This window comes from Leptosomus discolor, chromosome 4, assembly GCF_034619465.1.
Source record: "Leptosomus discolor isolate bLepDis1 chromosome 4, bLepDis1.hap2, whole genome shotgun sequence".
In the NCBI taxonomy this organism is placed as follows: domain Eukaryota; kingdom Metazoa; phylum Chordata; class Aves; order Leptosomiformes; family Leptosomidae; genus Leptosomus; species Leptosomus discolor.
In genome coordinates this window covers 41,136,258-41,161,539 of record NC_141394.1, presented here as the reverse complement: position 1 = coordinate 41,161,539, position 25,282 = coordinate 41,136,258, and the positions used below count along the sequence as shown (strand labels likewise).

The window sequence follows — 25,282 nt, the reverse complement described above, 5'->3', positions numbered from 1 at the left end:
GGCAGCCATAATGGTAGGCAACAAAAACTTAAAGTCTATAAAGAAAACATCAGAATATGATATATGGTTAAAAGGAGTAAAGTACTGTGTTGCATTTGTTAAACTCTGTTTTCTTTAAATTCTATACAAAGGAAACAGATTTCACATACCTTTGAAATGTTGCTTGAACGACTTGTGGAACGCCCTGGGGATTTGTCATTCTGGAAAACAAAATAAAAGTTGAAAAAAGTTATGTCATTTGGACTCCACCTAAGAAGAAGTTGTACTCTTTTTGTGATTATGAGTGTACAGAGTTTCTCTTTCTCTATTTTTCTTCAGTTTGGCTACTGACTGTACAATGGAAGACAGCTCTACAAATAAACCATCACATTCATGCAAATTACACCAGAAATTTGAAAAAAATTCATTCTGTTAAGTTGAAAAAAGTTCTGTAAGAAATTAATGTTAGCACTTAATTACTGTTGGTTCATTTTGCAGGGTTTTTCAACAACATTTTGAGTGAAAGATTAATGTATCATCACAGCTTCTCATGAAAGCTGGTACTTTTGTACAAAGAGAAATGTTTCATGACAAATAATAAGATCCACCTAGTTACATTGGACATATCCCTGCTCAAAAAGTTGAATTCATCCTTTCAGGAAAATTAAAACAGTACTACATGACTTCCTGGCCAGACATGTTCTGAGAACAACAAATTGTAACCAGTCAAAGATGTAGTTCGATTTAGCACCTACCCCTCCATCCCCTCTCGCTTGTGCAAAAAACGCATGCACGCAACCCAACACCATCAGCTGAAACCATTGATAAAGTGTAGGTTGAATAGCTACATTGCTACAGCACGCCGTGTTTTTCTGGTAATCCAAAGGAGGAAGTGAAGCAGTGGTTCAATAATTTGTTCAGTATTTGCACTTCCCCAGCAATAGATTCAGCTTCATTTACACTGAAAAGGTAAAAGATATTTTAGAAACAGTTCTTATCCCCTTGGTAAATGCATGTATCTTAAGGAGGTCATGGAGATATTTTTCTCAGCGCTGGGAATGTAGCTTCAAACACTCAGGTGAAATATTCATATAAACAAGATGGCTTTTTACCTAGAAGGGGTTGAACTAGACACCATTTGAGCACATTTGTTAGACAACCTGCTTGGGGGAACTGGGACAAAACCCAAAGCAGACTCTTTCACCTGTGCGGCTTAATTTGCAATGCATGCATCACTGTGGCAGGCAGATACATTAATAATTTCACGCATATGTGTCCATAAAAGGCTTTCAGCTTGACTATGACCCACCCCTCCTCATCCTTCATTTAAAGAACTACAGAAAAATACAGAAGCTGCCAGTTAAAAGAGGCTAAATTTCCTACTCCATTAATGCATTTGTCTGGTCTAGAAATTAATATTTCTGCAATAATTTGTAGAACAGAACAGTTTTGCAATGGCAAAAATGAACGAAAAAAAAGACCTTAGGCAATTTGTCAGCAAACATTTAGGAAAAAACACTTTTTCATTTTTATATTAAAAAAGCTGCTTCGATCTCAACCTCAGTAAGCACACCCATATGAGAAGTAGTTTCAAATCTACTTGTTTCACACACATTCTGAACCTCTCTTCCCTCAGACTGTAGATAGCCTCTGGTTTTGTTCCCTCCTTCAGCACCATCAATTTTTTTGCACTGCAAATATTAATATACTGAACTATCTCTCTTTTTACTTTGTCTTCACTACTGCTAAGTTGCACAACAGACTCTTGCCCCCCAAAAAACAGCATCACTGAACTCCCTGACCATATAAGATTCTCCATTTTATTCTATAATACCAGCTAATTCTCAGGACTTAACCACCTTCAGGTTTGTGTGTCAGGGTTTCTTATTTTTTAGGAAGAATTAAAAAAAAAATTCTTCAAGTTATGCATTTATTTATTATATCTTGTCCTTGAGGTTGGCCCCACTTTGAAAAGGGAAGTGAACCAGCTGATTCCTTCTGACATGAAGTATTCTATGATTCAAATAATACTTCTGTGATATATTACCCACTGTAGCTTTGGTAATAAATTAATAATTGCTTATCATTTCTAGACAACATTAAATATATACAGTTTTGAATGTCTTCATTTACATCCACAGAAAATATACTTTTGATATTCTGGAACAATGTTCAGAGAAGCTCTGCTTTGAACTCAAAATAATAGAAGTTACGGAGCCATGAAATTAATTTCCCTCTTGTGGTTAGAAATTATGAGTGAGGATCATAGCTGAAAAACTCCCTGCTAAAGCACACAACCTTTATCCTCCATCACTTGGAGTAAAGAAATATTTTGTATTTTCTGTCAGTGTGGAACTCTAACTTCCTTTCTTTTAACAATCTGTCATTCAAGATTCATTTTCAAAACCTATTTCCTGACTATAGCTCTCTAGGCTTTTTACATGATCCATTCTTCACTACGGCACATATCTTCTTCACTTTAGTTACAACAAGCTCCGGACTCTAACTGAAAACTCCTAGCATCCACATTCTGCAAAGTACTAGCTCATACACTGAATGGTCTAAATTGAGAGAAGGAGTGCTGGCTCTACAGCTTCTGGGAAAATAAATAAATAAATTTAATCATAATTTCCAAGTTCAGGTATTTCATGGTGATTTATCCTGAAGAGTATACAAATAAAACACAAAATGTTCCACTAAAGAACCATACACAAATCAAAGACAGAATTCTTCATTCAAGTTCACATTCAACTTGCATTACTGTTAATACTAACAAAGAATAGAATAGAAAAGTTATGGCAAAATCTCTTTTGAATGTGTCCTTAAAGAATGTCTGCGTGCTTTTATTTTAACGGTTTATGTTTACAAAGTACTCACATCATTAAGAATAATTGATTAGGTTTCTTACTGTAAGTGGACTATCTTTACTGAAGAACATTTTCCCTACAAGCTTGCTAAACACTAATAAAAAGATTTATTTTCCACACATTCAATATTAATTTACATTTGAAAAGTTATATCCAAAGAAATATATGTTCAAACATCTATACACATTTTTGTGCATCAGGGAAATGTCTTATCATGTCCTTCCAATCAGATTATTTAAAAGAAAGTAGTATTCAACTTTTAGAATTAACAGTTCTCAGCAGGAATTATTTAATGTCTGTAACGAGGGTTCTTGATCTCCCTGACTGAGTTTTCTAAATTTACAAATACAGAGTTCTGTCCCTTGAGCAAAGTTAAAACAAAATATTCCGAGAGGTCTCTTGCTAAAATTCTCAAACCATCCTTTCCTCCAGTCAACAAAACAGCAAAACAACTCCTTCCAAGGCTGCTCCTCCTAACGATGATAGGTACAACCTTTTCAGGTTGTTTGTTGTATTATTCAGTCCACACTGAAATGCCTGTCCTTATTTTCAGACATCCTATACCACCAATACCTCATCTCCTATCTTGTGTTACACTCTGCAAACACTCATCAGGCACCTCTTCAAAACTGACAGCACAGAAACAAGCTCCTGTAACTATTCCACTGGAATATAAAGCAAAATAAGTGTGTGTTCGTAAATTTCCTAAGAATTCAGTTTTACCAAGATCATACAAGGATACAATTGAAAATGGAATTCAGCCTTCAATACAAATTCTGGGAGGAAGACAAAAAAGAGAAATAACGCCACAAAATTTCAGATTATGACATGTTCATGAAACTCCTTTGGGAGGAAAGTTATATTTACCTGTCCCACCACAGCATACCAAGAAAACAACTCTGTATGTAATAAGGAATTAAAATAATTAAAAATAAAATAATTGCAAAATCTCTCTTTCTGTGACAGTAAACCACCTCCTAAAATCTCTCTTCAGTACAAGACTGGGTTCTTGAACTGATATTATTTGTAGTGACCAGCTTAAATTTAAGCCCATTAAACTTTCTGATTCTTAAAGAGGCAGTTTTTCCCAACTTCTAAATGTAACTTATGTTGCTAACAAGTAGATGTTTTATTAAATCAAGACAATAAAACTCAGGCTGGTTAGAGGAACGGGGTAGAAATAACAAATTCCTAAAATACTGCTGTGAAGAGTTCAGGCTCTCATTCTAAAGAGGAAAGCGGTAGATCAGCTGGTTGCATTCTGATTCACATAAATATTCATATGCATGGTTAACGATTTTAAGTCTTGCTGGGTAGCAAAGCACATTTTAAACTAACTAATCCATTTGTCTGGTTTCTTTCCTTTAGCTGCCTCTTGCTCTGCTCTGGCTCTGAGCATCACTCGGGCTGACCCAGGCAACTGGCTAATGGATTGCACTTCATCTCTCTGAAGAGAGCACAACAGCATTGAGAAGCAACCACAACATCTCAACTCACAGGAGAATCTTAAGCAATAACTTCTGTCACACATACGCCCAACCCACCCACCAAAAAAACCCTTTGCACAAAATATTTTGCCTTTGTTTTCTTTTCTGTGGGCTCTAACCTTTGCACCCCCATGGTGCATCATGCTGCTTCACACATCTGCACACAGTCCTCAGGCTTAGAGTTCTATACACAGCTGTAATGACAGATTTTCTTCTAGACATTGTATCACAATATAGCACAAAAATAAATGTCTCTGAAACATAAGCACAACACAAGCCAAACAAATGTGGTTTTGCCTGCCTGAAGTCCCTTTCCACCTAGTACCCCCCCTCACTGCATCCACACAGGAGCCTCCTTGCAGCACCTTTTCCCTAGAATTTTGAACAGGAGCAGAAACTGCTTTTGCTTTATGGCCTGAGCAACCAGATATGTAGATGATCTCAACTAGCAATGTCAGTCGCTGGAAATCTAAAGAGCAGGAATTAGCATTATTAAAATTGATGCGTGGACTCGATATATTTATTTCAAAACCTTAATATGAAAACAAAAAGACAAACACACAAAACAGGCAACATTTGCTTTAACTGATAAACAAAACCTCCAATGCCCATAATTAAGACATAAACATGCCATGTAATTACTGGGCATCATGCATAATTTTACTGGGGAATGCAGAATGTTTTCAATACCAAAGAACAGCTGGGTTCAAAGGGCCAACCCACAGAAGAAAAGTCCCCTGGGAATATCACAGACTGTGATGCAGATGTAACCTTTAACTAAAATAATAATAAAATACAAATAATAAAAATTATTAGTAAAAATGAAATTAAATATCAACAAAATACATATAGTATAATAAGTATTGTTTATATTACTCACATATACTATATCACATTTATATATATGTATACATCAAATATCTAAATTGATAGAACTATCTATTTATGAATGTATTTATATGTATAGATATGTAAACGTGTTCGCTCTTCTAATTATTTACCACGGTGCGTGGCCAGAGCCAGGATAACGCTGTCTCCCACACTGTGATTACTGTTACATTATTCAAGAAGTGTTTCACAGTTTCTCATGTTGTAGCCTAAATTATTAAAACAAATACAAGTATATACATATTTATTTATTACTATTTATTCTAAGAAGATAATGACAATGTTACTACTGACAGAGCAGACTGACTGTCTCTTGGCCAGTTTGGACTTGAACAGTCTTTTCTCTATAGGAAACAGGGGCAGGGGGAAACCAGTTGCTGGCAATAGCATCCTAACAACTTTCAGAGTAACTGGCGATTTCTGAACAGCTTTGATGTGAGGAATTTGAGTCCTGGAAGGAACTCAAAGCAGATTTTCGCCCAAAATAATACTGAGAAAGCAGCCGATCATGAATTGACAGTTATCTTTCATTATTCACATAATTGTTTTCTGTGTTGTTACATTTTTTATTTATTTTTTCATACATTAAAATAGTCAAGAGTTTGCCATATAACTCCTCTTATAAATGAATCATACCACTAAATCACCAAATAAAAAAATTACTGGTATTTAAGTCTGTATTTTAAAATGTAAGAAAATTTATCACCCTTCTTTGTAAACAAGTAACTTGCCATTCTAATAAATTTTAACTTCTTAATGAAGTTCAACATTCATGCCAAATCACCTATAAGGCCAGTAGGCAAAAAGCCTGTGGAGAAGGTAAATCTAAACAGTCTGAAGATCTCTATTGTAAAGCACAGCTGTGCAAACCCAGCTGATTATCACAAATAAAGTTTCTGAGGATGTTGAACCATTTCAAAGGTGCCATTCTGACTGTCCCCTGTGGAAACAGACTACATAATCCAGTGTAACCTAAAGAAGTTAACTTTATTACCCTAGAAGTTGCATATTTTCCATACATACATTTTCCACATATATATACGTGGGTAAAAGAACAAAAACATTCAGAAAAACTTCTTTCCTTTGAGGGTGACAGAGCACTGGAAAAGGCTGCCCAGAGAGGCTGTGGAGTCTCCTTCTCTGGAGATACTCAAAACTCACCTGTATACGATCCTGTGCAACCTGCTGTAGGTGAACCTGCTTTAGTAGGGGGGTTGGACTAGATGATCTCCAGAGGTCCCTTCCAACCCCTACCATGCTGTGATTCTGTGGGTATATAGCAATGATCAAGGCGCCTCCCTACTAGTGGGCTGCCAGGTAACCTTACATTAAAATAATGTACAGGTGCTTTACTTGTCATATGCCCTGTTGCTTACTTTGCAAGTAAGATATCTTTGTGGCCAGATTTGCAGCACTTAAAACAATAAAAATCACACATTGGTACTTTCACTGTAATAAGATTTGGAATTGAACATTTTCTTCTTCAGCATCTTTTCCTCTGAACAGAAATCTACAATGCCACCAACTGCATGGCTCAGACATATCACTGTGTTACTTAGAGCTGCTTTTTGTGCTGGTATCTCTAGTGGGCTAGGTTCCTTTCCTCTCATATCTTATACTACCTTAATTCACATCAGTCTCACTGGACTCAGTGTAGCAGGTTTTTTTTAGCATAAGCAGCTAATAAGCATGATAAATACATCAGATTCTGATCCACCATCCTTTTGAGTTGAAAATTATAATTACAATCTAATGAGGCTCAGAGCAATTTCCATCACAGGCCAAGATAAGTCAACAGCATGCTTGCTGTTACAATATAAGGGTTTCACAGTGATGCTTCTACCTGCAACTACAGGAACAACTTCCATGTTACAATGTTTGGTCACTTTCTCTGTATCGCACAGAGGTACAAGGTCAAAACTGTTTTTAAAATCGGAATAAATACACCACTACATTTAAAAAAAAAAAAAAAAACCAGCATGGAATCAACCTTGAAACACAACACAGAAAACAGCGCAAACTAGACTCATCCGACGTTAAGTGCAATTCCTTTAACAGCTCACATAAAGAGCTAGATTTTACTTTGTTGTACCATACTTTGCAAAAGTGAAAAGTTCCTAGAAATCCTTGCCAAAATTACAAATAAAATAATCATGAAGTTGGAAATAAGCTCAACACAAATCAGTAAACAGACAACGTGTGTCGCATAGCTGCCCTTGACTGGTCGTGAGATAAGAAGCTAGCCAGAAGCTTTTATTGGAAAACTATTTCTGGTAATACCTAATACTAATGAGGATGAGGTTAAAAACTGAAAATAAAAAAGGCCGGGATTTCAGAAGATCAAGGTGGGCAAGAGGTTTACAACAAAGCAGCCATAGACAGCAGTCAAAGGGTCTCTCTCATTAGTATCTCCTGCTTTTGAGGAGCAAAGTGAACATGTTCCTACTGCAATTCAGATAAGCAGGAACTGAGGGTTAGAAGTGACTCTAATTTCCTTCTGCACCTGCAGACCAAGACAAGCCATTTGATTCAGCTCAGAGGCTAAAGGAGGTCACATCCCTTCCCCCAATGAATGCAGAAAAGAACTTGAACAAACCTTAAACTGATCTAAGAACCACCTTCCACATTTTCCTGCTGCAGATTACATACTTCCTCATCCAAGTCAACAAAAGGCAGTGCAACAATCCAGACCCAGCCCCACATGACTCAAGGTTGGAGTACTAGAACAAGTTACCACAGGCTAAGTTTCCAATGTAAACTGTTTGATGAAGTTCCAGTCTACCAAAAATATCACAAATTGCATCCATATCCTTCAGCAACAGAACATACTTTGGCAAGTACATTTGAAGCAGACAAGGTGCTGTCACACCCTGACTTAAAGCATGATATGTTTCTGTGTTCAAATAATCAAATTATTAAAATACCAAAGAGAATTGAGGGGATTTGTAGAAACAAGTGCAAATGAGAAGTACCAGTATTTTACATTGTTCAATACAATGCACCACGTTTTTGATAAATCTCTCCACTTACCTCTAGTAGGTGGTGAAACATGTATGTTGCTCAGGATAGACTTGGGTAATAAGCAATACACTGTTGTGTGGCAACAGCCTGGTGCCAGTGGATCTTTCTGCCTCCTTGATCTAGGGCAACACAGCAGATTGCACCGACTGGCAGATAGGTTCATGGCACTCTTCTTTTTAAAAAGAAACCCGTGTTATAACACCCAGCTCATTTCCAAATGATGCTGCCCACCAGAATCTATGGACACCAATATCCCAACCAGTCTCTAGGTTAACATACACTAACAAAATATAATTTCACATGACCAGGTTCATTTTTTAAGTATGTGTGAAATTTCCATACACTCCTAGTTTCACCCACTGAACTCATCAGCTGACTGTCCATGTGAGCATTATTTCTTCAAACTAACCAGGTTTCATTTACCCTTTTGCTTACTTTAACCTTAAGAAAAATCACAAGCATTTAATCCAAGGTTGCTCTCTATGATGAGGTATCCTAAATCACTTCTAGTATTCAAAAATACACATCTAAAATAGTATCTGTCCTTGTCAACTCAGGAATCGTTCGGTGAACACTGAGCATCAAGCATAACACTGCATGAAAAATCTACTGTAACTAGCTGCCTTTGCTCTTCAGTTTATACATGGGGGGAAGAAAAAAGGCTGCCAAAATGATACCTCCTAGTAATACTTTTCTAACAAGATATAAGTGCTGCCTGTCTTTATCCAAAGCTGACTACAGATTCAAAAATTAAAAGCTGCAAAGATAGATATTGAATAAGTGAATCTTACCATTACCTTCTTATTAAAAAGTCCGAGGGCAAAACCACAGGAAGACTATAATTTGAAAATGAACAAGCTGCTAGTCTGTACTTTAATGACATACCTTGGTACGATCAGGATGGATGGAATACTATTCACAAATGGAATGAAATGAGAAAATGCAAAGAGGGATAATACTAATTACGAGTGAAGAAAAGATTACAAAAATAAATAAATCAAAATAGAAAAAGGCAAATACAAATGAAAAGCAACGGAATGAAAAACAAACACTAGAAAATGTTTTCCCTGTTGTGTCAAAATATGGGACCACATAGAAAGTAAAATTTTCCCTATGCATACAGGCATTTAAAAGAGCTAGCTCTTTAGAGGCAAGAGAGTAACCTACAGGGAGGGAGAGAAATTGCATTAATTCATTACTGTTAGTTTTTCACCAGAGAACTGTGCACATATTGACATTCAATACAAGGCTCTAACTACTCTGACACACAGTGTCTATAGAAGATTTATTTGTCACATTTAGAAACAAATCTTGGCCTACAAACATCTTATTAATGTTTTTGTTTTCCACTCCCATTTGCCAGGATACTTCTCTTCAGCAAAAATACAGAGCTTTTATGATTATTGTATCAATGTCCAACTACAGCCAGTATAATTTCAACCAGCTGACTACATTAATCAGAGCACTTGAGTTATAACAGGTAGCAATATAATTTATGATAGATTTCCCCATGTCAAAACCACCTTTGCTACTTGGTTGCTAATATCTAAATTACCTGGCAATCATAAACAACCTGCATGATTGTACTAACACTTGATTTACATTTACTTGTTACTGGAGACATGCTCCGGGAGATTTAGTGTTTGGGTGTTGTTGACAAAGATACCTTACCTTGGAAAATTGCAAATGTTATTTTTATAGCTTTTTTCCTTGGCATTACTTAGATACAGAAAATGAAGACAAGCAGCAATTTCTAATTTTTTTCCTATGAAATACAAATGCAACAAACAGTCTGCAGGCTTTACTTTGTCAATCTGTTTTGCTAAGGTATGACTGTTAGTTCAGCTTTGTTTTGTTACTTCTACATAGGTGTGACACATATGTCACTGTGTATCTCTTGGTTTCAAATATGAAATAAATCAACTATTTAACTATCACTTATTTTCATACTGTGTTACCCTCGTTAAATCGGTTTGACACACAGAGCAAGTGAAATAGAATCCTCCTCACTGTGACATCAAATTATAATTTTTTACCTCTCATCTATGATGAACAGAAATGCAACACAATAAATTTCACTGCAGCACTCAAATCAAATGGTTCTACCATTTACATATTACTATCACTTACAGATAACCTATTTAAGCATTTCCATGCTTGATCAATAAAGATCTGGTTTTTTCATTCTATCTTGTACAGCATGATAGAACTTCAGTACACTAGCCACTATACTTATTTTCCAAAGTTCCCAGTACTCTATCAAACTGCTTTTCCATAAGACCTGCAGTGAATCTGAAGAGAAGACTTTGTCAAAATATCATCACAATGTTGAACTCCAATCAATGTTTGTTCAATTATCAGTCTGAAAGCTCTTTATTTTTCTCTTATGAGTGACATCCTTTCATCATCCTTCAGAATGTTTCCCCAAACATCTGGTCTCTGTGATGATCATCTCTCCAAAGAACACTCTTGGTGGTCAGTATACAAATTTCAGCAAATAATTGTAAGGAGCAATGCATACAAATTTTTTTACAAGAAAGTAGACACAGTCTGTGGACCACGTAACCTGATGACTGTAAGCAGATTTTTTAATTGAAAAGACAAACTAACTTGTTTCAGAAGCCAGAATTCAGAGGTCACTTTGTTGTCTGCCAGTTATTGTGACCTGCTGGATTCCAGTCAATTAGTACCAGAGATGAAAGACTCTGGGTGGCCAAGTACTTGTCTAACAGCCAAATATTTATCAAAAGACAAAAGATTAATTAAATACATGAAGTCAAAATGCCTCAATTTCAATACAGCTATAAAACTTTACTTCATAATGTGCTGTATGCTCAAAGATCACATTTTTATACCTTTTATCTGATTACAAGTTTTATGTTTTCAATTTCCCTTTAGCTCAAACTCCTCCAAGTAAAAGGGAAAATGAAAGGAAATAGCATTTCCCCCAGTCCTCCAAAGGATATCCAAGCATTCAAATCTTTTAAAGTACAGGTGACACATTTCATTGGCCAATTTGTTTAATTATTCAGCCTGAACCCACTGATCTCCAGCTATAGGAGCGAAACTATAAATAATTAACTTCTTGAACATACATCCTAAGTACTAAGTAATAATGCTAAGAAAAAAAAAAAATGGAAACAGAACTGGACAAAGTACAACATTGTTTGACTACATGCCTGGCTTCTGATATGCAATAAACCTGTATCTCAACATACATAACAGAAATGTAAGCGGAACAGTAAAGCTCAGAGAAAATACTGACACTAGATAAGAGTAGGATTAAAAGAACCTTTGTTGAACCCTGGTGGTCAGGGTTGCTACTACCAGATGTAGCTGAAAACTCAGAAATGTTAGCAGTTGAATAATCTAATTCTGCACCAGCAGGCCCAGATTTAAAGGCCCATGACTCTTAGTGCTATGGGTTTAGCATGTCTGAAGCCTTACAATCACAAGTGGAAAAAAATAAATGTAAGGACATGAAGGAATTTTATGCCAGTTGAATCTGAGATGCACATAGATTCCACAGACAAATTCATCAGCATCTTTCCTACCTCTTCTGGAAATCCCCAAATTCATCTTAATACTAGATTAACTGAGGTTAATAAATAATTAATCAATTTGGAGCTTATAGTTTAATTTAATTATCTACCCATTAATTTAGTTATTATGTAGTTTGTAATTTCAACATAAATTTGGACATTGCAACTCCTCCCTCTTTAAACACCAAGCCAAAATATAAACTCTAGCACTTAAATGACAGAATTCCCCTAAAAATTCTTTTCAACAAAGCTCTACTTGAAAGTTTGTGAAATGATATATTTAGTCACACTAAAAGATGTAGAAAATTTGGAGGAAAGACAGCTGGCAAGTTTTAAAATACGCATCTACAGCCACTTCTTTGCTTTAGAGCTAACACTGAAGTAGTTAAAATCTTATTTCTATGTACTTTGACCCAGAGATCACCCTCCTTCATAAATGATGGAATCCACCAAGGTAATTCAAACTTTCCTACTGTGAAGTTTTCATATATGCTTCATCACAGAAAAAAATAATTTTTGCTTACAGGTAAGCTTTGTCTGATTCACATCTCTAAAGTTACTGAGTCTTTTCATAAATTAACAGTAGTATAATATTGCACAATCCCAGAAATGTGTCATTTGCTCCAATCCTTGGAAAGCTTCCATGACAAAGACTAGGTCCTTGGTTCAGTTACATGTGGAATATTTTAGGACAGAAAGGCTGATGATCCAGGCCACAATTTTTTTTTTCTCTGCTTTCTAAAATATTCAGTATATTCATTAGAGGAAGGATGTTGTAGAAATTACAATTAAATTTGGCTTATTCTTAGAACTCACAAGTCTACCTATTGCTATATATTCATTTATTCAGTCAGGGGATGGAGGGATACTATTACACAAAAAGTTGTTTGGGTGTTATTTTTTTTTATTTACAGCTACCCTAATGTTTAATTAAAAGGCTAAATCTTTATCCTATTTTCCACTTAATATAATGCAAGTAAAAAAGAAGTGTGGAACACAGTATACACCTATTTCTCAGCAGACTTGCCCATCAAGTCATACATATTCATGCAGTAGCCTTCTGCAGGTCTTTTATTCCCAGATAGACGTGACCTTCATATTCAGTCTCAAAGATGTGTTGAAAGGGTGGACATATAGAGCACACTGTTTACTGATTACTCCTTAGCCGATTTTGTGTTATGACAGAAATCTCTTGGATGGAAGAGGAACACCAAGGGGGAAAGAAGGAGGAAGTTCAGGGAAAACAGACAGAATCACAGAATCATAGAATGGTTTAGGTTGGAAGGGACCTTGAAGATCATCTAGACTGTCTTGGGGAAGACAAAATGTTACCTTAGCTTAGGCAAGGGAAGATTTTACTATTAAGAGCACAATTTCTGATTCCAGATGTGACTAATAAATGAATGAACAGAAAAATAAAATCAAAATATAAGAAGTGTCTCTGCCAAGATATCTGATCAGCTATAATGCAAAGACATTGCAGGCAGTTGTTAATTCCTCCCAGTCAGACCTTCATGGCTAATAAAAATGTCCTTGGCATAATTAGGATAGACAATAATTTGAACTTTCCCAGAGTGGCTATAAATAACTACTTACCAGAATATAGAATAGACTATATTTATTTTATTCATATCTGTTAATTACTGCACAGAATTTAGACTAATGTGTTGGGAGTAACATCCTGACACTGTAATTGACTTATTTGCACACAATATTCTATGCATTTATGTGTGTCTGTCTTCAAAGGCTCTAGCTGTTAAAAACACCACCGAAATTACCTAGTCTCTTATTCATGAAACATTTTAATTACTGTCTTAGATATCAGTTAATACTTTATGCTTTGCATTTTTTCCACTACTGCAGGCAACAATGAAGCATGTGTGATCCCACTCATCTTTTCTGTGCTTTCTCACCAAGGAATCATGCTTTTCTTAGTCACAACACGTAATGTGAGATAACTTTACACACAAATCACTATTGTCATCTTCTAAATAGATACCTCACTTCCTCTCATTTCACTACAGTAGGTCTTCAACGTGATAAATGCTCTAAATTTTCAGCCTTTGGTACACTTCCAGATTTCCAGCAGTCCATGTTGGAAAGGACTTCAAGCGCAGTTATACTATTTTAAGAAAATAAACAATATTCTGCCACTTGTATCTGAAGCAGGTATTTAACTGGTGATGTAGGCAGCGGCAGCTGGATCCAGGTTCACTGAAGATCTGCTTCATTCATCTCCGGTAGTGGTCCACACTTTGCAACATGATGCTCAGCATCACATTATCTTTCAGATTTTTAGGAACCAGGCCTCCCAACTGTGGGAAATATAGCTTATACAGCTATAAAAATGCAGATGGTATTCAGGTGATTCTTATTTAGACTTAAAAAACCATCTTTAGCTCCAAATGAATTTTTTCCCCTCATACAGAAACAGTACTCTTGCCAATTATTGCTATAAACAAGCAAAACAGAGCTTTCACAATCTGAGATACTAGGGAAGTATTACAGAGAAGAGCCTCAGAGAAAGGATTAGGGATTCAATTTTCAGTTCTGATTTTTTTAATTAAGCATTTAACCGATTACAAATGCTGACTGATCAAGCAAAGACAATGTAAAGAGATTAGATTTTTTTTTTTTTTTCTTTCTTTCCTTGCTTCCAGAGTTTAGTTTCTCTTAAAATAGCACACAACCTAATTCCACAGAACTTGTTTGTGTTTTAACTTGGAAGGGCCATGGAATGCTACGACAGCGAGCTGGAAAAGAGGACAGGTTAGGGAAAATGTCAATAGAGCAGCCGACGATTTCAGTATCTTCCTTGTTGTTCCCATTTTACAATAAAGACAAAGGTTGAAGACTTAATTTCAATATGCCAATTTAGGTTTACCTTAGTTCTTTCCAAGCTCAGCTGTATGCTTCAGCACTTCAGTAATAAACATTTCCTTTCTTCTAATGCTGGACAATTCTAATGTTTTCGGATATCAGTGATCCACTATTCCTACGTGTCTCCCAGTAGTATTTAAAACATTTGGTTTTTTGAGTAAGTTTCAAATATGTATCCTGGTTGGGAGGTTAATTAAAGTATGATTCTACCTGTTTTTCCAGCTGTAAAGGTCAGTAGCCACATTTAATCTACATCAAAATGAAATTAACCTTTTGCATTCAAAGAAAATAGACGTACTAAAACCACTGAACTCTGATACAGCCAAGCACTACAGCACACAACTCAGCTTACTCATTCACATTACAGACAAACTAAGGAGGCAAGACAAGGACAAAGTGGCAGAACTTCCTAATAAGGTCCCAATTAGCAGAATGAGGAATATAACTGCATAATGTGATTAGATGGAGAAATTTTACTGGTAATAAAAGATGAAAATATAATCTCCAATAACAACAGCTCTGATACAATTTCTCTTTTAAAATCAATGCATACATAGTTTAATTGAAAAGGATAGTGAAAATCCCCTCCCTTTCCTAGTGTATGCAAACGTCAGTCACAACTGCAGTCCCTGTGAACATGATCACCTCAGCCATCCAACCGCTCTCAGCCTGCACTACACAGGGTTAACGCAAAGTCAGAGCACTTCCTTCCCTACATTGTGCTTCCCAGGGAAATTGGATCAAAATATGCTCAAAAGGCCCAGATAAAAGACAGAAAATTAAGTGTTGCACAGATAAAATATGTTAAGCCTCTGTGATGCAAAGTACTCATAAGGCAAAGTATAATAGCTCTTTATGTAAGGAGATGCATGGGGGAGAGAAGTCATGTAAATGTCCCAGCTCTCCCTCGTACAATAGACAACGTTATATCCCCAGAGCCACTGTCTCACTATGATATTTTCTCGTGGTGCAAGTAATTTGCCTCTGCAATTAACCGGAAGGAAGAAGTAGCACAGCTGGATTTTCTTCCCTTCTCAGGTCTGCATATGAGCTGCTCAGTAAGAATCTCCACAACATAAGGAGAGGGAGAAAGTGCGATTAGCTGATAATTGCAGAAACATTAGGGGACACTTCCAGTTAAAAAACATTAAAAGAGCCTTGCTGTCAGTCCCTCAGTTCTCTCACTGCAAAAATCAGTACCAGGAGCCCTGAATCAGCTACGGGATCTGAAAGATGCAAGGAAGAAATCCACATCCTGCCTCTGAGATGCTCAGTCAGTAGCAAGAATCTATTCTTCCACTTTAAACATTAAAAAATTATACTTTTACACCGCTTCAAATCACTTTTGCATTGCAAGCAATGCAATCCAAGCTAAATTCCCACTCTAAGTGCCGCAGTGCATGCAGCTTTGAGTTCATCTTTACATTAGCTTTTCAGTTCAGTTTTACAGCAGACTTCTCCAATGGTACATGTTCTGTGGTACTAAGAAAACAAGGACATGTAACAGGAGCAGAGAATGAAAAGCTGTATGTCTTTTACAAGTACTTACTGGAATCTGAGAGTAGACGTTGGGATATCAGTAACTTCCCTTGCATCCTAAAAAAAAATGTCTTCTAACCCCTGTAGTTTATTTAGCTATTTAATATAGTCAAATATTCACCCAATAATCCATTCAGGTGCTCCCTTTACCAGCAGTGAGTGAGGCATCTGAATTGTGCACTGATCTCTATGGCAACAAGCTTGTATATTTGGCAACTAAAAAAATCTGGTAAATTGAGGGTAATTTCCTCACTTCTTTTACTCTCAGGCACTTTAAAAAGCATAAAAAGGAAATAATGAGAAATACAACACAGTTCGTGGTATTTTTCATGACGAAAATGACACAAACCAGAACCGCTACAAAAAGGCAGTGTTTTTCAGAGTTATTTATTTCAATGAATTAATTATGACAAGAATCATACCTGTGAAATGAACCTTAGCTGGTGAATTGCTAGTTTATTAAGTATGTATTTGCAGCATATTGTAAACTGCCAGCTCTGCTGTATTAAACACTGTATAGAAAATCCACTATACAGTATATCGTATACTCAGCGTAGCTAAAAGAAAAAAAAAAAAGCAGCACTTCCCTCACAAAGCTTCTTTGCCTTTGCCACACCTTTGCAAATTCATCTTGGCCATCATGAAAAATTATTTTTGTATTAATCACTGACCATCTGTCTTCTTTTCCTCTATTATGGCTCTAAGCTTTCTGTGAGACAGTTTATCAATTAAGCTAGCCAAGGCAAGCAAAAAATTCTTTTTTGAGGACCTTCTCTGTATTTAGCTGATAGAATAATTGTTGAGAAATAGGTTACCTACCCAGGTCTCACTGTGTTTCTGCAGCACTTCATATTCTGTTTAGCACTGTAAAGTGAAATTCAAATACAAAAAAAAAAAGTACTATCAATCTAGACTGTACATATATCTACTCAAAACTGCAGAGAAATTAATAGTAATATTAATCCCTATGAAAATGACTGAGATTCATCTATACCACTTTGGAGCTCAAATTCTTCAAGGTGAAATTCTGCATCTTGGCTCATGAAGCAGTGAGACAGACCTTTTTTCTTGCCTTAACATCTATATCTTATTCCAGACTTCAACATTTGAGACTCTTGGGCAAATTTTCATAATGCATTCAGTATCATTTAGTCTTGAAAAAACTGAATGTACAGCTACGAAGGAATTCTACAAAAAGCTGAAGTTGTGTCCATGTGATGAAAATATGAAGAAATATACCCTCTGGGTGATTATATGTAAAAAGATATGCCCCCCCCCCAAAAAAAAAAAAAAAAAAGGACAATGAGCAACAATTTGCCAAAGGCATAAACATTCACAAAAATCCTCTTCATTACCCCAAATACATGAAGAGTGAGAAGTCTGCTGGAAAATTTGTATGGTCAATAAATAGATGGAATGGCCTCTGTACAAGAAACAACTAAATAAACCATAACCATTCAAACTAGAAGAGGGACAAGTGAGTTGAAATATGATGAAGGGCCACAAAATCATCAGAGGCATGGAAAAAATGAAATTATTTTCCAGTCTACCAGCACAAGAACAAGAGAATATCAAATTAAACTGGCTGGCAACAGGTTTAGAACAAAGTAAATACCTAATGTTAAATAAGCACATTATACATTTTAAAAAGCTTACAGAGGATCAAAAAATGACTGAACACACTTCCAGAAGAAAAGTTCGTTCAAAAGGAACACAAATTACTTCTTGTTCAGGAATTTTCTGAACTACAATTTTCTGGATGCCAGGAGAATATTCTGGGGAGTCACGCTAAAGGTAATGCTCTTACCTCACCTTTGCCATAGCATTCACATTCAGCTGTTGTTCGAGATAGCATACCAGGCTACATGGGCTTTTAATTTGTCTTCATTTGGACCTTCTTACATTAATAGACATAAACCAGACAACTATGACTGAAATTTGTCATTTCAGTTACCAAGATGGTGATAAATGAAAACATTTCACACGATTCAATAGAACTGTTGTACAATATTACATATGATAATATTTCACTAATTCAGTCCTGGAAGATTATTTCACTAATTAAGTCCTGGAAGATATCTTTGCAAATGTAAAGCAAACTATTTAGCTCCCACTAATTTAAATAATAGTCCCTGAAAAGCCAACAGCTCTGAAAATTGTAGAGATAATTTTTTTATGTAAATATGAAAACCTGCAGTATAACAAACCTTTCATGAATCTAGACTGCCCAGAGGTAAGATAAAATCATAAGTGATCTGAATTCTAGACTGTTAATTCATCTGTATTTGGAAAAATTCCTGATGAGTAAAAAGTCTGTGTATAAAAAAAAAATTCAAAAGGATTTGTGATTTAGTCTTTTGTCTGCAGCTTTGTCCATACTTTTTCCTCACAGAGTAAGTTCAGAGTAAATTTAAACACGAAGTCCTTACCTCTGCTGAATAACATTTTGAAAAATTATCACCGTTTATAAGGAAACTAAATTAAATAGTTGTGCAAAACCCCCATATCCTGTACAAAGGTGTCACAAATACTACATACATCAGCTTTAGTAACAGACTAGTTCATCTTCTGTCATTCAGATTAGGCTTCCATTTATTCCAAACATGGCTTTCAGAAGTTTATTTTCTTCCTTTTAAACCATCAAGCATATTCTTACACAAGATGCTTCACCTCCGACAGTATGTTCCCACTACTTAGTACCTGAGAACAGGATCTATTAAATTAATTAAAAATACGAACAGAGGCATGCCAGTATACCTATATTGGACAAGTAGTACTAGCAAGAAAAATATGATAGCATCCAAGCATCCTCACAACAATATTTTTATCAAAAGTTTCAAAGCTAGTCTCTCGGCATGTTCTGCTTGAGGTATCACTTTACACAGCATATTCTTGCTCTTTACATCACAAGCTTAAAATTATCAGGTATGTAAAGTGGCAGACAATTGCATTTTTCGCTCTGAGGTAACAAAACCAGAAACTAAATCCCCAGGTGTTATCCTAAATTCACACTATGCATATGTAGCTGAAGATTTTTACAGCAGCAGGCCTTATTCTGCAAGCCACTCAAGGAACAGCAAGAAATATAGAAATCTTTAAGCAGACTTTATAACATTTATTTAAGGGCAGATATAGAAAGAATAACTCAACTTTTCCAATAATCCTGTGATTATGATGCAGAAGTTAGTCAACAGAAACTAGCATAAACATGTATAGATACCATCACACAAACATGTACACACTGACTGTGGTTACTAATAGAGATAGTTCAGATTTGTTTTCAATTTTCTGTTTAGTAGATATTCCTTGAAATTAAACCATTTCATACCCATTAGGGTTTGAAGAAAATTTCATTTGGAAAAGGTTCCTACTCACCTAACAAGAGAGGTTAGTTGGTGGAATTAGCTTATCCAACTGTGAGATACTTTGATGCTACTCCCTGTTGTGTCTGATTCAGACCATAGAACTACTAGCTCTCCTGTGGTAATACCACTCTGTTTCTGAGGAAGAAAGAAAAAAAAAAGGAAGCAAAAAAAAAAAAAGAAAAAAAAAAAGAGTCCTAGTTTCACCCTATTCTGAATAGGAGAATTATTTTTGTTATTGTCGTCAGAGGTAGGTAGGTTTTTTTCACCATAACACACTTTGAAAAACTTTACTTTCCACTCCAACATAGTTCTGAACTAACTTGAATTTAGACACTTCTGATACAATAGATGACTTCTATATGAGATAAAGGAGACTCATCATCAGAGACCATATACATTTAATAAGTTGCTTGTTAATGGGCAGGATAATCAAGAATAAGTAGTTCTCTCTCATCCTAATTTACAGGTCATATATATGCATACAGAAAAGTAGTATATAGCACATTAGTAATTCCCTCCTTTCTTAATGCACTTAACTCATCTATCAAAAGCTTCAGCAAAGTTTATTTAAATACTTCAGCTTTTTGTAAAAACCTTTGAGGAAGAATTATCACACAGATAAGCAGAAACCTAGTAAAGAATAGAAGATGGCTAGATACATTTTGAAATGTATCTGATCAGATACAAATGAAATCAGATGCTAAATAGTGATGTGGGAACATAATTTTACATGACCCCAGCAAAGAGAGAGAGTTATGCCATGCATGCTTCATGTTCTGTGACTCCTGAGAACAGTTATTCTAAAAACCCTGATGAGCAGATTACTGCTATAAAAGGTCATTAGACACTGCACTGAGTATTGTACAGGAAGCTTGAAGGAACTAAATGAACAAGCAAGAAATGAGAACAAAATAATAAAAAAATAGCTGATCTGTATTAGTTGTCCAGACTTAACAGTCTTAAATCACAGCCCCACAAGCCCCTCAGATGAAAAGAGACTTCAAAGGAAACACTTAAAGGATACACAAGCTCAGTGGCTTTGGGGAAAGAGAAGGGCCTATCAAAAATATGGACAAATATTAACTACCTCTTATCAGTCTCTTGCCCCCAAGTTTGGTTTTGTTCAGCAGAAAGAAAGGGAAGAAGATTTAGTCCACATGAGGCAAGGAAAGACCTTCACATTTTGGTACTGGCAAAATCATAAATCAGCCCAACCATAAAATGAAATGCACTCTGTACAGTGCATCACACTTGTTCTTCTGGGAACTGAATTATACCCCGTTAGTCAACTTGCCCCTTCTGGAACACGAAATTTTACCATCCTTCCCAGTTGAGTGTCATCTTTACATTGTTACTCAGATCATAACAGGAAACACTGCATTACAAGAAACTCCTAAAAGAGTTTGCTGTGCCATTCAGTATGTGTATCGTCTCCCCTTACTTCAGAAGTAACATACCTTTACTTCTTCTTGAGCTGAACTGCTATTTCCAATTTTGTTACTATTTGGGGTTTTTTTTCAGGCTTTAAAGATTAGGCTTAAGCCTCAAGATTTAGTCTAAATCTTTTTGAATCATAATTTTCAAAATGTGGTCAAAATATATAAAGAATTTTAGATGTTTTGTCTAGTCTTTACTACTGATTTACACAGTCTCATTACAGTATATCTGCAGCGTTACCTACACTCACATTTATCTGTTCTCACACTTACAGTTTCACTGGATACAGTTTTTAATCCTGAGGAAGATGCCCCTGAGGAGTTCATAACACCACACTGACTATTTTTCTAAAGAGTAAATTTTGGATGTTGTAAAACCTATTTTAAATTAACATATCTAACTTCCAGTAGTTTCATTAGAAAAAACCAAACCAAAACAAAAAAAAAAACAACCCATCACAACAAAAAAATAACCAATCAAAAAACTAACTGGCTTTGCAACATCGTATTTATTTTTTTTTTGTATCATGTAAGTTGGAAGCTTCTTACTGAATTTTCGGCTTCAATAAGTTCTATGCAAAGCAACTAATTTCTAGCTGAAAAGTTTACTACTTCACTTGCCTGCATCCTTCCTTCTTTTCAAGATTAAAACAGTAATTGCTATTCTTATTAAATGATACAACTGTTTTAGCAGAGTATTTTGTATAAGGCAACTTTTAATCCAAAATCTTCAATAACATGTTTCTTTATAATCCTTTTCTTAAATGACACTAAAAGAAAGATGAATGCTTTCTAAAAAGTACCAGGAAAATTTTATCATTGCTGTGCTAGGCACTGATGAGATCACATGTATAATAGCATGTATGAGGACAGACACTAAGAAAGATTAATTGAAACTGGAACAGGGGCAGAAAGGCCAGTAGAATCATTACAGAAATGGAAAACCTGCTCTTCAAGAGAGGCTTAAAGAGTTTGACTGGTTCAGGTTAGCAAAATGATGGTCAAGATGGGATATCTGCTACCTGTAAATACTTCTGCAGTAGATAACTAGGGATGGGAAAATTTAATATAAGTCACAGTTTGCACAAAATAAATGGGTATAAAATATTCACAGAGTAAATTTAAGCTAGACATAGAAGATTCTTAATTGCTAGAAAAACAACTTCACAGCAAAAGGAGAAAAAATGTAACTCTTTGACAATAAGTTAAAGAATAACATGAAAATTATAACAGTGGGTCACTAGACTCAATGATGGAGTAAGTCCCCTCTAGACATATATTTTGGAAAGAATGTTTTGTAGTTTTCATTAGAAAGAGTAACTCATTTTCACCAAAATTGTGGCTTAGTAGGAAAAACATTTTTCTTCAAACAGTCCATTTCTACTGAAAATATTTTTTAAGATTTCAAAGTATTAATGCCAACAAAATGAAATTTTTTGTTTCAAATTTGACCAATACCTGCAATTATGTATTGCCTTAGAAATATCTCCAAGGAAAAAAATCCCCAAGCTTCAGTTTCGAAATTCCTATGAAGTGTAAAATGGCACAAACACTTTATTGCCATCTGCTCTCAAACAGCTCTATAAAGTATGTCCTTTCAAACCTCAGACTATGTGCATCAAGACAGCATATTAAAGATTTTGTAAGATGTAACATGCAAAATGCAGTATAAGTAAGGCAGTCATAGCGACTAACGTGAATATCAAAAACCTGTCTCAAGGTTGCCCTGTTTCAAACACAAAAATTCAACTTTCAACTGAAAGTTTAGATGCACTTTTTTATCAAATTGGGCAAAAAAGCTCAGTTTTCAGCAAAACCCCCACGTTTTTTAACACTACATATTTTGATAATAACATTCTTCAGGAACATGATACAAAATTACATACTGTACCTAAGATGTAAATCTAGTATTAAATCAAACCTGAGATCAATAGTTAATTTTTTGTAATTTATTTTTTCCTGTACACTGAATAATCCCTTAGTATCAGCAAAAGTTATCCCTCGCCTTAGTTAGCCAGTTTCAAAATAATTAACAAGCACATCATTTGTATAATCCTTGACTCCATATCTCCTTAATGTTTTCCAAACCACTCATGGACCTCATTAGTCACAGAAAGGATTTCAGTTTTTCTAATCTGGCATCTCTCTTTACTCATCTAAAGTCTATTTTCATTCATTGTTACTATTCTTTCCCAAATAAATTTTTGAGTTTTTCATCTTGCCTTTCTTACACCAAACACTGCAACAGAACTGAGCTTCAAAACTGTATTTGTGTATATTTACTCCAATGCAAATTTTGAGTTTAGCTACTTTAGCTAGGATTATGCGCTAGAGTGACCATCCTTCCTAATCACCCTACTAAATAATTTTTAAGATTTGAATATACCTAATGTATGCAAAAATCCTGGAATATTTCACAATACAGAGGTTGGTATTTGCATCAAATAAAAACATAATCTAAAAGCATCATATCAGTCACGTGTCTTCTGAAAACTAAACCAAATAATTCAAATTGTACTTCTACCAATATACTTTCAGGAGGCAGCCCTGCTAGACACACACACTTATGCAGTGCAGAACCGTGACATCTCAACCGTGGCAGCTCACTGATCCTAGAATTACAGGCACCACAGCAGGACCCACAGAGCTGAAGTAAATGAGGCAAGGTCAGCGAGACCCAAGCATAAAGCATTATTTTATATCAGAATAGTACATGGCCCCTGGCTACCTGAGGCAGGGATTGCTCAGTGGCTTTTGGCATTTCTTTCATTCCAACGCAGCTGCTTCAGTTTCATTCAGCGCACTTCAGTTTGCTTGTGCACAACATTTCACAGGCAAATTAAATATCTGCACCTCTCCTTACATATTGCTTCTGCTGGTCTCTAAACACGACAAGTCACTAGAGAGGATTCAGAAAAGTAGCAGGTTCTCAAATGTGATTTAATTATGTTTTACTGTTAGCATGTGTAAATTACATTAATCTGTTATTTATTGCTTTGTACAGTGATTTCCTATTAAATTTTAAAATTAATTACTACTATTTCTAATATCATTTTTTCAATTTTTATTCAGAATAACTGTCAATAAAACTATTTTTATGCAGATAAATGTTTTCATTCAAAATATCCCCTATGACAACAAACCATTATTCCCAGCTATGACACAACAATTGAACCTCGCAAGATGTTTCCAATAATATTTTATAACACTACGAATCCTTGATTCCCCTCATCTTTTGAAAGTGACAGTTAATTCTGTTATTCAAATCTTACTCTAAGAAGTTAATATTAAAAGGTATAAAAATAAACTAAATTCTTGCCTGCTCATTTTTAAATACCATCATTAGAGTAAATATGACAAACTGGATGGGCTCCCCATTGTTTGTAGTGAATTTACATCCTGGTATTACTCTAAAACTTCGAAGGCACACTGTTTTCAATTCAACTTATGACAGAAACTAGGCAGTAAAAAGCCTGTAAGGGAGACTTCACTAGAAAATATTCATCCATTAATAAAAAGATGTGTTTTATTCATGTGAAAAGGTTTTGTCTTGCCCCACAGCATTTCTGTACTGCACAGATGATTCCACAACTGTCAGTTCAGGTGACATGAAATTATAGATAACACAAACTATTCCAAAATCTGTACCACTTTCACAATCCTAATGCCTACAATTCATTTATATTCAAATTTCTAAAATGTGCGAACACCAATATACATCTGCTTTGATTTTGTAACAACATGCATTTCACTTATACGTATTCTTACACTCCACGTACGTTATTAAAACATATTTGTTGCAAGCTATACCATAAAATCTGTATCTTAAAATACTAATGCATATCTAAACACTATTCTCTGTTTATTCTATTCAGTTTTCGTAATAGGATATAGCATTGGATTTCCTCGTTTGATTTGGGTGCAATGATGAGCACCCAATTAAAAACAAAACAACTCTGCCATACTGTTAGAACTCTGATTCACCCAACCTAAACCAGAAACAAAGTGAGAAACTCACTTAATTTGTGACAGCAGAGCAATGTTATAACCAGCAAAGTAAATTTTACCTTCCAAATCAAACCATGCCCAGTGGTCTATGCATCATGACACTCCTTCAACCTCGCAGAATACCAAAACTACAGTCTCTGACAAATAATCAAGTTCAGCTAATTTCATGGTTTTGACTACATGCTGCTGACATGAGATTGTGATGACTCTGCAGCACACGATAAGGTAAAAAGTTGAAGACAACCATGTTTTAGTCTTCCCTAAATGAAA

The 25,282-nt window shown here is 35.4% G+C and overlaps 1 protein-coding gene across 2 annotated transcripts in view; it reads right to left on the bottom strand.

Moving 5' to 3' along the window:
• The window catches only part of MARCHF1 (membrane associated ring-CH-type finger 1), a 96,281-nt gene that overhangs the window by 47,852 nt on the left and 23,147 nt on the right, over positions 1–25,282 (bottom strand). For both annotated transcript variants that reach the window (XM_086464419.1, XM_009960948.1), the window contains exon 2: positions 150–200. In XM_086464419.1, coding sequence (XP_086320545.1) covers positions 150–200 — 51 coding nt within the window. The remainder of the gene's footprint in view (positions 1–149; positions 201–25,282) is intronic.